This window comes from Rhea americana, unplaced genomic scaffold (genome assembly GCF_003343005.1).
Source record: "Rhea americana isolate MKP2758 unplaced genomic scaffold, rheAme1 scaffold_126, whole genome shotgun sequence".
Taxonomy (NCBI): Eukaryota; Metazoa; Chordata; class Aves; order Rheiformes; family Rheidae; genus Rhea; species Rhea americana.
Window position 1 is genome coordinate 396732 of NW_028185328.1, and position 13299 is coordinate 410030.

General features: G+C 45.4%; 1 protein-coding gene across 1 annotated transcript in view; it reads left to right on the top strand.

The window, feature by feature from the left end:
• The first annotated feature begins 321 nt into the window (after positions 1-321).
• The window catches only part of ARHGAP31 (Rho GTPase activating protein 31), a 64679-nt gene continuing 51701 nt past the window's right edge, over positions 322-13299 (top strand). Inside the window, exon 1 of the mRNA XM_085326033.1 lies at positions 322-458. Within this exon, the coding sequence (XP_085182159.1) occupies positions 359-458 (100 nt within the window). The 5' untranslated portion in view covers positions 322-358. The remainder of the gene's footprint in view (positions 459-13299) is intronic.

The window sequence follows — 13299 nt, forward strand, 5'->3', positions numbered from 1 at the left end:
AAACGCCCTCCACCATCGCTTGCCCCCAACTTGCCAACTCCGATGCGGGCACTCGTCCACCACCCACTTCCCTCTGATGAGAACCCTTCCGGGCTCGGGCTATGATCTCTGCTGCAGCCGGCTGGGGAGCCTTCTCTCGCCCTGACCTTCCTCTGCCACAGGAGAAGCCCAACATCTGGTGGGGATTAATGTTTATTTCTCCGGCTGGACGTTGTACGGGACCCCTGATGTTACTCCCAGGGAGCGGGACACGGGCGGTGGTCTGAGGAGAAAAGTGAGCTTTTTGTTGCCTGGTGTGAGGCGAGGGGGGGTGGGGGGCAAGGCAGGAGGGGGGCTAACCTCTTTTGGGACTAAACTCATGAAGAACAAGGGAGCCAAGCAGAAACTCAAGAGGAAGGGAGCCGCGAGCGCGTTCGGCTGTGACCTGACGGAATACCTGGAGAGCTCTGGGCAGGACGGTAATTGCCTCTTTATTCTCACTCTGGTTGCGGAGGAGCAGAACGCATGTCCCCTTCTCTACCGGTAGGACTAAAACGAAAACTTTCCCAAGGGTGAKGGCTAGAGGACCTGGAGGTGTTTTATCCCCAGGAAGTGGAGTCATTGCTTAATTACTCACAATGAATGAACAATCAGAAGATTGCTTTGGTGACGCGTCTGCATGACCCTTGCATGAATAGCACCGTGTGTGGGGAAAGGGCTGGATTAGGGCTCTCAAGCTACGTGAATGTGGGCAGAGATGGCCAGTCTGGCCATACGTTGTGATGCCCTCTTCTTTCCCCTTGGCCTGGGGAAGGGAGCAGCAAGCTTTTAGGGAGCTAGGCTTGCAAATCAGAAGCATGCTCAGCATTGACTCCTTACAGGCATGGAAATTCTCCTGAAGTCCATGAGAATAGAGAGTGCTCCAGAGTCTGTGCAGGGGAACTGGGAATGTCCCATCTGCCTCTCCTTGATTCCAGCATGGTTCCCATGCTGTTCTTTTACTGCTGGTTGAGAAAGGGCACATGGGCTGTGGGCGATGGTGGTGGTAAAGCAGGGATGGGTGTGAGGGGCAGCTGAGCTAATATTTTTGTTTCCYAGTCTGTTATCTTTCTCTTTTGTCTTCCTCCTACCCCGATATCCCTCCCCTCAGATAGCAGATGAGAATATGGTAGCCCAGACAAGAAGTAACTGCAGTAAGATCAGAAGATTTTGAGTTTGAAATGATCAGTCTTGGATGAAGGAAGAGCAGGACAATTTTTCTTAAGGGTCAGTTGATGAGAGAAGCAGTTGAGAGTTTGGCATACAAAAGAATTGCAATTTAGAAAGGGGAAAAATAAATATATGCCTTTTCCAGTCCCTGATGTTAGCATTATGTTCCAGCCTGAATTAACTAACTCTTACCAGTGTCAGGCTGCTCTGAGCAAAAGAGCTTCTAGCAGCAATGTCAGCTTTGTATGGGGAGGGCCATACAATCAGGTCTTTCATTTGCTGATGAGCATGGCTGATGAAGCACAGGGTGGAATTGCACTGGCTGAGGGATAGACTGCATAATCCAGCAGTCCTTTCCATTGCACAGTGGAGAGACAGCACAAGTATCCCTAAAATAACATGTTATACATGTGTGTTTGTTTAGATAGGAGGGAAAAACAATCATTCAATCTCCTTGCGAGTCAGTTGTTACAATTACGGTATCTTATATGTAGTCCTTAATGGCAATTGAATTGAAATAACAAAAGTAATGGACTTAATGGACTGTTATCACTTTGCCAGCACAAGACACAGATAGATAAATTCCATTCAGTGCTAAAATAGAGCTACCTTGGTGGAGAACAGTTTACTGCTGCTTACAGGAACAATGAAAAATGGCTTGTGGCAGGCACAGACCGTATATTTAGTTTAAGCAGCAAGGGGGATTTTTAGAGGGAGGAATATAATTACTGCAGTTGAAATTAGGCCAGGACAGTAAAACTTATTACCAAAAATCCCGTAGTTTTTTAAAAACAGTGTTTTGGCCACAAGAAAGGAGGACATTGTCTCAAGTCTTGTTTGTGGGATGGTTCACAGTTCCAACCTACTTATCTCTGCTGTGTAGAGGAGCAGTGGTGGTGGTGGGGAAATGAAGTTCCTTTCCCTTCATAAAATGCTGTTATTTGCTGAATAGCATGTCCTGTTGCCCAATGGTGTGCGTCCCAAAATGAGAGATTTGGTTGTTATCTGTTTATTGAGAAGGTTGTAAGTTTGATCGGTACAATTTAAATTCTGGGGCCAGGGGGAGAAGCGGTGAGAGAATTACAGATATTCCTTGCTTTGCTGCTAGGGCTCTCAGGATCAATAGGAATGAACCAAATGACCTCTTTGGAAGAAATGAGGGTTTAGATATTATAAGGAGGTTTCAAGCTTCCAGCATATCACTGTGGAAAAAAAAATAGAAGAGTGACTAGAGTATAGGAGATGGTCCGTTTGGGGATAGATAAACTTTCCTACTAAGAGTTATTTTCAGTGACAAGACAGTACTCCTGCAGGCAGGGGCTTTGTTGAGATACAGAGTGATAACTTTATCTCTTCTTTAGATAGTACTATGTGTTTAACTGGAGGGATGCAGGCTGTAGTTGTTCCTGCTTGGAAACAAGGCTACAAGACTGTTCACCCGTGTCTGGGAGAGATGAGGAGGGAGCAGAACACTTTGGCTGCTGTCCAGAAAACATTTTGTTGTGGACCTTTGCGAAAACAGTTTTTAAAATGCACCCAGAAGGATTAACTGGTAAAGAAGATGAGGCTGTAGGACAGGCAGGGCACAAATCAAATTGGTTCTGCCTTCATGCTCAGGTAGGCTTTATGCCGTCTTGCAGTGCTGCTTTGTGTAACTGGTCCTGCACCCTTGCACGGGCAAAGAGAAACGAGACCTACTCTGCTTGGTGCTGGGAGAGACATGGCAAAGGGAGCACTGGGGATGGCCAGGGCTGATGCAGGCTGTTCTATTTGGCTTTTTTCCCTTTGTATTAGTACACAGCCGTTGCAGTTAGGGGGTGCTGTGCTACTTGTGTGATCCTTTGCAGAGGCGATGGACAASTTCAGTCCTTACATGCTTGTGGTTGTTGAAGAGCAGCTTGTGCTTTCTGTAAGGACCTTAGTCCCTGTGTCCTTGCCAAATTCCAGTGGAGAGAATTATGTTCTGCTTAAGGTATCAGCATTTCCTCTCCTGTCATTTAACTGTTTGATAACTTGCGATGGAGTTTAATAACTTTAGAGACAGCTGCATTTCTGTGAATGGTGAAAATATCCTGCCATCTTCCTTACTAAATGTACCCCAGACTCACTTACAAACAGCTTTAGGATTATACGATAAAATTTGTGGCAGAAGTACAAAGTATTTAAGAGTGGTGAGAATGGCAGGTACAGAGGGGGAGCTGAAGAGATTAAAAATGAGATACAAAACCTTTAGCCCATGAGCTGACTTTTCAGATATAACATAGGTCAATGGTGACAGACAGATTTTGCTTGTCTGGAAGTTGGCTTGAAGCTCAGATGTATTCAATTTACTGTATTTCAAGTCAGTTCCTGTCACTACCTCATTTGACCCTACTTGGCCTTCTTCTGCTGGCAGTCTCAATACAGAGATTCGTTATGCCCTTTGTGGGGGCAGACTGTTATCGGTGCTCCCAAACATTTAAAATCATGAGTCAGGCCACAAAAATCATGAGATAAAATAAAGACCAGTGCTGACTTTTTTCTGCTGTTTTCTGAAACTTTAGTGTACATCCGAGTCATGTTTTCAAGCCTTTCTCTACTGCCAAGAGGACTAGAAACTTGGGGAAAGATCAGAAATACTTCCTCCCCACTGATACTCTGAAATAATGTCTTTAATACCAGTGGATTTGAGGAAAAGCTCACATAAGACATGATAAAAGAATGGTGGTTGGAAGTACTGTTGTGTAAAAGACTTCTGATTTAACRAAGTACTTCTGTCTCTGCTAGCACTGAACTTATACACAGAGACAAGTGATCTTTTGGAAAGTCAGAGCTTCTCTAGAACGCAGGTTTTGAGCAGATAGGCACTCTCAGCATATGCTAGAGGGTGCAGGAAGAAGTTAGAGCTAATGCTCCCTACTAAAACATCTTGTGTCAAACATTAAGTGCTGTGCTGGTGCAATAGAGCTAAAAGATATTAGCTCTGAAGGGTTAAAGTTAGAGCCATGTTTTGGCCTCATAGTAACCAGTCAGGGTTTCAGAGGAGAAAAGCATATAGTGCCTCTACAGCAGTCAGTGGGAGCTGCATGTCAGGCCCCCTGTTCTTGTAATAACAACGGTAAAATTTTATAGTGATGGACGGGCTGGCAAAGAAGACAAGACTCATGGCTTTGCACGAACCTTAATTGGGTCAGGACAGTCTGGACTGCTTAAGAAAAAAGTCATGAAGAGTAGTTGAGCAGAAGTGTTGCGGGACTGAAAAAGACAAAACTGTTAAACTAGGAGGGATTAAGCCAAAATGGGTGGTATTCCCAGTTTTTCTAACTGGAAGATCAAGACTGGGATATTAGATACACAGATTGGTACCACTTTTRTTTTTTCAACGGAAACTGCCATAGCATCTGTAAGAGTTGGACTACACTAATAAAAGATAGTCCAGTCTTTTGTACAGGAACCACTACCAACCCAAATGCCMCTTGGCTTCATTTGTTTCCAGCCAGATAAGACTCAGATGAAGGCTGAATATTTTTCTTCATTTTTAAAATGATGGTGTCTAGACTCCGGGATGAGTGGCGCTACCAGGACAACAAAAAATCAAATCTCCTATTAGATGGCTTGTTCTTAGACTGCAGGTCAGCTGCGTGTCCTAGCTTCCACCATTTGCTGGAGGGTTAATCCTGCTGCTGCCGTACCACTCTGTGGTTTATTGCACATCTGTTTCCTGCCTGATGTTGTCTGGTTGGGATGCAGTGAGCTCAGCTTTTCCCCTTGACCCTCTCCCACACTCTCCGCAGTTCCCTCAGTGGCTCTCATCCTCAGTGGGTAGCACCCAGAGCACTTTCTATCTCTTGGTTATTGGCTTTGTTTGTTATTCACTGTAGCAATCAAGCCGCTTCATTAAAGACTTTTGAAAGAGCTCACCGCTTGAGGCTCCTTKCCATGGCAGAGAGCTCTGATGCTGTTGTAAAGCTGGGCTGGCCGGCAGCACTCTGTGGAGGCAGAGGAGGAAATGGGAGCTGTGTTCTGCAAACGCAGGGCAGGGCAAGGCAACGGGTGACCGCTGTTGTAAGCGGTGGATTGTAATATGGGGAAGGAGATGGTTTCTGTCAGTGGGAATCCCCTTCAGCTGGGCAAGGCCAAGGAGCAGGGCCCTTTGGGGAGGCTGAGCCATGAAAAAGTTGACATAAAGCCATCTGGGGCTGTAAGTATATGGATGTGGGGCTCATGGTGGTTCTGCTTTTGAGATTTAGCGCTATCATGTGGTTTCACTGCACTGTAACTATTTGGAGGGAGCCAGAAGCACTTTCTTCTCCCAAGGAGGCAAGGTCTGCCATCAGATGAAGAGGATGARCTTCTGCTTGTCTCCTCAAAATATAAATCCTTGTTGTCTGCTGGCCAAGGTTAGTGTTGCAGCCCCTTCTCAGGAAAGTGGAGGGGTTTCCTCTCATGGCAAGGCTAGGATGGCAAAGGAGCCATCACTGCTCTTCCCTCACCCAGAATACAAATCTTCTCACAGAGAAGTGAGCCAGCTGCTTGGTTTGGGGCAAGAGCAGTATTGTCTAATGCAGAGGATATCTGCAAACACAGCCTGSTAAGGCGGATGGTGTATTTCACACCTCTCAAAACCACTGCTGCCTGTCTGATGACTAGGGCAAATGCAGATGTACTGGTTATGCTTGGACCATGAGTTCAAGCTTTCTTTTGTAGCTGTGAGGGCAGAAGACTTGAAGCTGAGATGTTGATGTGACTGTAGAAATAAATCTAATGCAGGAATGTTAATATAGCCTATTTTGTGCCTGCTTTGCCAGGAACTTGCCCCTTGACCAGTAATGTATATAGAGGGGGCACAGATTGTTTTCAGCATGTTCTAGTTTAGAGAGCAAACTGCTCTGATGCTGAATTTCTCAGTGGCAGAGACTTTCGGCTACATTTTGGGAAAATGAGCAGGAAGATTCATTATTCTTTATGATGCAGACACAACACACCACTTCTTCCCAAGCTCTTTTCATCTAGGTCTAAATCCTTGGTTAGCTCACAGTCCCAGTAGTCCTGGCTCAATTACTMACCTTGTGTTGTTTTTGCCAGACTTGACCTGTGCAACCCCAACCATTTCTCTCCACTGCTTGTCACAGTTYCTCCTGGCTTTGGGTTGACTCAGGTGGGAGATAAAGGGCTCAGACCTGATCTGTCTTYGCCCTGGCTGGTGTGTTGCATAGTCTCACACTGTGATGTGGTCATAGTGGCACAGCTCATGCATCCTCCTCCTCAGTTAGTCTGCATTCACCCTGATCCCTTGATAATTTACCTCCAAYAGTGACTGCCACATCTATTCATATCACTTCCTCACAGCTGGGCTACACCAYACCTTGTGGTATGTGTAGCCCATATGATACTCTTCTACTCTATGTGATTGTACCATGTCTGCTTCTGCCTTGTTACAACTACGTTTGAATGAAAGAGAAGAAAAGTTTTATTAGACCACTAACACTAAATGAAAAATGTAGTAGTACTGKCTTGCACTAGCTCTCCAAGCAGAATCTTAGCCATTCTTGAGAGATGCCGTAGGGTAGGCAGGTATTTCTGAGGAAAACTAGTAATAATAGTGCAAAGGAAAGGTGGCCCTGGATGTTCTTCAACCRTTTTGGGACGACTCTTAACATACTAGCTTCTGCCTGATATTGATGTTATGTATTTTGTTGTGAAGTTGCCTCATCCATATTCAGATGGATAAGGAGACCTGCTATTCAGGAAGAAAATAGTTTGCTTTGAGGACAGGCTCCCCTTGAAGCCAACTGTGAAACCTGCTGCCCAGATGTGAAGCAGCTTTGCTGGGTCATGCAGCTTTCCTTCCTCACGCTCGTACGTGCAGCTGCATATGTTTGTGGCATAACAGTGCTCMGGGATATGCGTGTGGGTGCCTGCAAGTCGCTATCACTCTAAGTGTATATTGGCACGTCTCTTGCCTYGCACAGTTTAATACTTAAGCATTGCACAGTGCTATTGCATTTCTGGGTTCCTAGGTGGAATTAGATGCTGCAAATTTATGTATATGTCACTAGGAAAGATGCATCTGTGTCTGCTTAGTATATTTCTTTTCAAGCCACTTTTCCTGTGTTGATGTTTCCAAGTGAATGTATGCTCTTACTTTTGGTTAGCAATGCATGCAGAAAGTCCTGAAGGATCATTAATGACAGCGTGGAGGAAAAAGATGAGGGCATTTTTAAAGTCTCCTTGGAAAAATGAAATGTTCATTTACTCTGTTACTGAAGGATGAAGAGCTGCGTTCATCCTACTCTCAAAATTAGAAACTATGGCACTGGGGATTTCTATCTGAAGAACTGACTGACCTAAAAAGATTTTTTTTTTCTTTTTTTGCCAGGTTGCTTTCAATCCAGATCAATTCCTTGACCTACCTCACTCTGAGGCTATGTAAACACTGGTCCTCCTGCAAAGGAGACAGTGGCAGGGGTTGGGAGAAGAAGGCCTCTTGTGCTGGCTTGAAGGACAATAATCATCTTTTTTTATCAGACATGCTGCTGTAGTCTGTTCTGAAATTCACCCTGCTGATATATCATGCAGCCCCATGACCTGCGCTGTATGGGAGCTGTTCCTGGCTGTAGTCATGTGGCATTTAGGGCAGTGTCCCCTCACCTTTGTGATGAGAAAGAAAAGGGACGCACAGGCTTTGAACTTTGGGGGTAGAAAAGCGAGAGGGGGGCTGGTGACACAGCAGAGCAGAACTGTGACAGACAGGGCTCTGCCACAAGAGCTGGGGGTGTGGGTAACTCAGTGGCCATCCAGGGTCTGCCAAGGTATGTGCAGGAGACAGAGAGGAGTGAGAAACTGCGCTGCCAAAATGGATAGTGTGGGGGAAATTATTAAGAACATAGAGGTGCTTTCCCCCCCACCCACTTTCACAAGCAGAACATCATGTTATGAGTCCCAGATATCAGCCTCTATGGCAACAAAGTAAGAGCAACAAGACACTGGGAACAACGGGAGCAGCAGCCATCTGTCTGCTTCTGATACTCTGCTGTTCTTCCTTGGTTTGGATGATGTTTGTGTTACTTCCTCAATCTGTTTCTGGTTCCTGGGAGCTGGATTTGGTGTCCCTGTGGCACACTTTACTGCAGTTAAAACATCCGTGTTGCAGGCTCCCTTCCTTGCTGTGCACTGACTTTTCGTTGCTAGCACGGTGCGATTAGCAGAGAGCTGTTCTGTGCTGCCTCCTGCTTTACATTTCCCTCACCACACGCCGCAGCAGGCGCATGTGTCACTTGCATGCACTAGCCCCGCTTTGATCCTGCTTCCCCCCTACCCGGGCTAACAGCATGAGTCATGTGTCTTGCGTGCAGATTCTAGATTAGAAAGCGTATTTTGATTTAGCAAATGTTTTCTCTTTCTTGGTAACAGCAGATTTCATCTGGACTTGCAGCAATGAGGACTAGGGGCTTCAGTGCCTGTGATATYATAGCTCTCAGACCTAGGGAAATATCTGCAGTGGATGAAATACTGGCACAGTAAAAGGTGTATGTATTACATAGGCTGTTACAGAAAYGTTGAACAAGTAGTTGGGGAGATCCCCAATTTTCTGCAGTTCGCATTCAAAGTTTTGATGTCGGCCTGGTTCTAGTCTGGGGAGCTTGTGACAGGTAAAATACTAAAAAGGTTACATCTGTAACCAGGGCTTTGCATATATGATGTGGTTCTGCAGACACAACATTTGCTGGCAAAATCACGGCTATGCCAAAGGTTTATGTTCCAGTGTTTTTCCTTTAACTGTAATGGGGAAAATGAAAACAGCCTGTTGGTAATAGTATACCCTGCTCTGAAGGGCATGGGGTGAGGCAGCTGTCAAACTGACTGCTCCCATCATTGCTTCGACTGGATCTCTGATCTGCACCAGATGTAGTTTTCCTGAGTGTGAAATACAAATGGAAGATGATTAAAGGATGGTGACCTGTCCAACTCCAACACTAGTCCTAAACCGCAAACAGGGTGCCAGATGATACACTTTGTCAGAGCTTTGGTACAGAAACCTATAGATACCTATTACAATATAAATACTGCTAGCAGGTTCTACTGATGTTTGCTTTTAGGGCAACTAATGTGTCCTTGTACTTTCCACCCATCCCCAGAGCCTTAAGCCCARCCATCCTTTGTTCATATGCCAGAGCCTTCAGCTTCTCGGCTGATAACTTCAGTGAACGTGTTTTGCATTGTCAACAAAAAAATCTGCAGCCTGYTTACAATGGACACAGACAGAGAGCAGTGTAACATAAATTGAATTTAGTGTTAAATTAAATAATGTGGGGCAACTGAGCTGACTGTATTATTAACTTTCATACTTAATTCAATAATGTAGCTCTCTGTTTTCTGTGTTTATCTGAGACCACAATCAGACTTTCAAGTCTCCTGTACCAGTGTGACTACAGATATGAAAGTGCTTACCACAGGCTTTAGATGTAGCTTGTTGCCCAATGCATAGGCCCTTACATGTAATAAAGTTAAAGACACTGATACTAACCTTCACCCTTACCCAARTGTCGCATCAATGCTGCTATTGTGCATGTGAGAGAGAGGAGTTCAGCTCTCAACAATACAAGTCTTCTAGCGCACACCACTTCAGCAGACAGGGAAGTCCCAGTCCTCTCCCTCTTCAGTATCTCTCTTTCCTGCCTTGAACACAATTCTGCAGCTGGATTAGATTCCCTCTGTTCAGCCTGGTGGAGGCACCTTTTCACCCTAACAGTGCACCAAAAGGAAAAGAGGAAAGCACACTTTTGCAAATAAATGCCTTCATTCAGGTGCCCTCCAGGTGCCCTACTCCCCCTTTGGAAGAATGATCTTGCCTAGATTCAAACCAGCATGTGCCCATCCTGGTGCCAGCAAATGATGCCATGCATGACAACCCCGGTCCCAAGCAATGATGGGTTGGCTGGATAGCCACTTGGACTGAAATAACTTAGTGCACATGTGGAAAGAGTTACCCTAGCAGCAGCAGCAGAAACTGTTGCTAATAATTTAGACAGTTTCTATCAGAAATTGGCCTTGGTCTTCTAAGCCAGGCTGGGAATATGCAATTGGGTCAGTATTAAGGATCCTTTCTGCCCTGGTTAATGCTAAAAATGCAYTGGCTTTCATAAAGGGCTCCTGTTCTTTAATGGTTTCTGCAGTCTTGCTGCTGGCCAGCTCAAACAAATTCATGTATGCTTTATAKAATACATTGATATGCTGCATTTTATGAAAGCTGTACAGGCTTAAGGGAAAGTCTACACATAATGCTGTGAAGCAGCACACCTTTCTTAAGTGGATGGCTATATAGCCCTCTTGAAGATGCTGTGCACAGACCAGGGAAATTGTAGCTCGACTTCTCCCTTTTGTGGTGGCTGTGTTACATTGCCCTTCTCCTGCGCAGGGACTGGCCAAGGGCAGGGAGATCCTGCACCGTAGTGTGTGATTCTCAGCTGTGGCTGCTTTGCTCGGAAATCTGCCCTGAGCAGCTGAGTGGGGTTTGTAGCCATTTATCTCCAGCTCCTCTCTCTGCCCTCTTCTACACTTACGGCTCAACTAACTAAATGCCTTTGGAAATGCTATTATCTCCTGTGCTCTCTGGGGCCAGAAGTAGCTTTAAGATTTATCATCTGGAACAGGCGGCTTTGTTTAGTTCTATAAAGTGCAGAACAGTTAAAGAAAGAACAAAAACTAATATCTAAACCAAATGTAAAGCCCAAGGTATATCTCATGCCCTTTCTCTGCTTTCTCCCGTCTGTGACTGCAGTGTGCRTTTGGGTTTGTAACACGATTAAGTACTGTCGCATGGTGAAATGGTTAAAGGAGCTGTACCTGCATCTTGGAAACAGGGTCTGAAGATCCAAATGGCCAGAGAACTTTCCTGATATAACTTAATCTGTTTTTTACAGTGTGACAGGAGACCAGGTCAGCTTCTCCAGTCAAACTTCATTTATAGAATACYACCCTGGTTTTCACAAAACACAGCAGCATTGGCACCGTCTGTTGTTCTGAAAGCTGCCGGCATGCTCACAGACCTTCCATAAACGTGSGATGCAGGGCTCAGAGTGGGAGCCAGGCTAGATCTGTGCAGTGGCCACCATCTATATTCACTGGTTCATCAAAAAATGCTGGTTTAGCAAACCCGGAAAACCAGGTATTGAGGAAAAGGGTGGGGTTCGATAATCTGGATCTGAATATTTCAGCTGGGATATTTTTGACACTGTTAGTATTTTGTATTTGCCATCTCCATCAGTGAATGTGATTGACTGCTGTGGCAGACTGGCAGTTTGGCAGCATCACAGGGCCAACCAGCATGCGGAGACCCTTTGCTCTGTTTGCAACTAATGCTTGTTTTTCTATTCATCTTTCATTATGGTGCTGTGTGCAGTGATGGCAGTTAAACCTCAGGAGGTTCAGAGGTGTGATCAGGCAGGATAAGCCCTCCTTCTGGACCTCTGGTGTCAGTGTCTCAATTTGTGTGAAATAAACAAGCTGGCAGCAGGACTGAATTGCTTTCTTTACTCATGCAAAATCCAAGTGAGGGAACAGCTTCACCATTTAGCTCTTTCTCTTCTCCTCCTAGTGTTCTCCACCTGGTATTGCATTTTCCTCACTGTTTCTCTGGTCAGGTAATTTTAGATACATGAGAGACTAAATGAGAACAAACTCCCTTGTAAGATTTACTGCACCTTCTGCTTCTAATCAAGCCAGAAAAATAGAGCAACAGACTTCCTTGTATAATTCTGTTCTCTCCCTTCCAGGCTCGGCTGGAAACCAGAAGTACAACAAGGTAGAGGAATGCAACAAAAAAAGTTAAAACAAATGTTTTGGATCCTCTAAAAAGAAAGTGGAGTTTAGCTTGAGGCAAAGGCTCAGGGTTACAGAGAGTGCGTAGGGGATTCTTCCTTATTTCAAATGTTTTCAGTGTCTCCATACTTACTTGTTTCTTTCTTTTTCTTCTTCTTTTTTTTTCCATTTCAATAACTTTATTGGCAGGATGGCAGTATGCATGTGTTGCCAAAGTCAATACATCAAGCGTCTGCGCCTAAGGCGGGCTTAAGAGCAGTAAATGGGAAGAGCTGGGTTTGATCTATCGAGTCCATTATTCTTCCTTCCTGGCTCAATAGTGAGTGTCAGTCACATACTGCTGCCCCAGATGCGCTGCGTAAATCCACAAAAGGAGTCTGAGTCAGAAAAATTCAGTTCCAGGCACCAGTGGCCTGGATTTGGGGGTCCCACCTCAGACTTGGGGTAATCTGAACAAGGAGGGAAGACCTTYTGCAGCCCCATCCCCAGAAGCGCTGGGCCTAGGTGACTCTACCTGCAGCACCCAGGGTCCGGGAGGTGGCACACACAGAGYAGCAGTGGAGGCAGCTCCCTGCCGTTGCTAATAACCGGGCTTCGGAGACAGGGAGGGAACCACTGTAATAAATACAACAGAGGGTTAGAAGTTCTAATTAGTCCTCATTTCTAGCCTTCTAAAATGACCGTCTGTCACTCYGCAGCAGTAATGAGATTTGAGAAGATTAACTGGATACTACTTACGACTCCTAAACATGGCAGCTAAATAAGCACGCAGTTATTCAGCCTTAAGCTGTACTTACAGCAATTAGACCCCAAGCAGGCTTATGTCTGGTTAGTGCTTGCACGGGAGTTGCCCAAGATGACCTGCTGCATGAGCATAGTGGGTTATTCAGGAGATGGCAAACTTACARTCCGTTAGTCAAGTTACCACCCTGGCATCACGTAAGGAAATGTTACTGTTTGGATATGGACACCTTAAAAAAAGTCTACCTTTTGTTTCGAGGGGATGGGGACTTTTTAACATATGTACATTTAGTGCTGCTTCTTTTCCTTTCCACAAGCAGTTTCAGTCCGAGCCATGGTTTATTTTCGCTCAGTCACGTAGTGGGGCTCTGCCCAGTGCAGCAACTGCCACCTCCTAGCCCAGAGGAGGGTGGGGAGAGTCTTGTTTTTGTAATTTGTAAAGCATTTCAGGATGTAAGGCACTCGTTAAATTACTGATGTTAGCTCTTGSGCATTAGAGACGGGCCTGAACTGCAACTCTGGATCCTAAAGGCTTTGAGGCTTGTCCCTGCCTAATAMGGGTGCCCTACG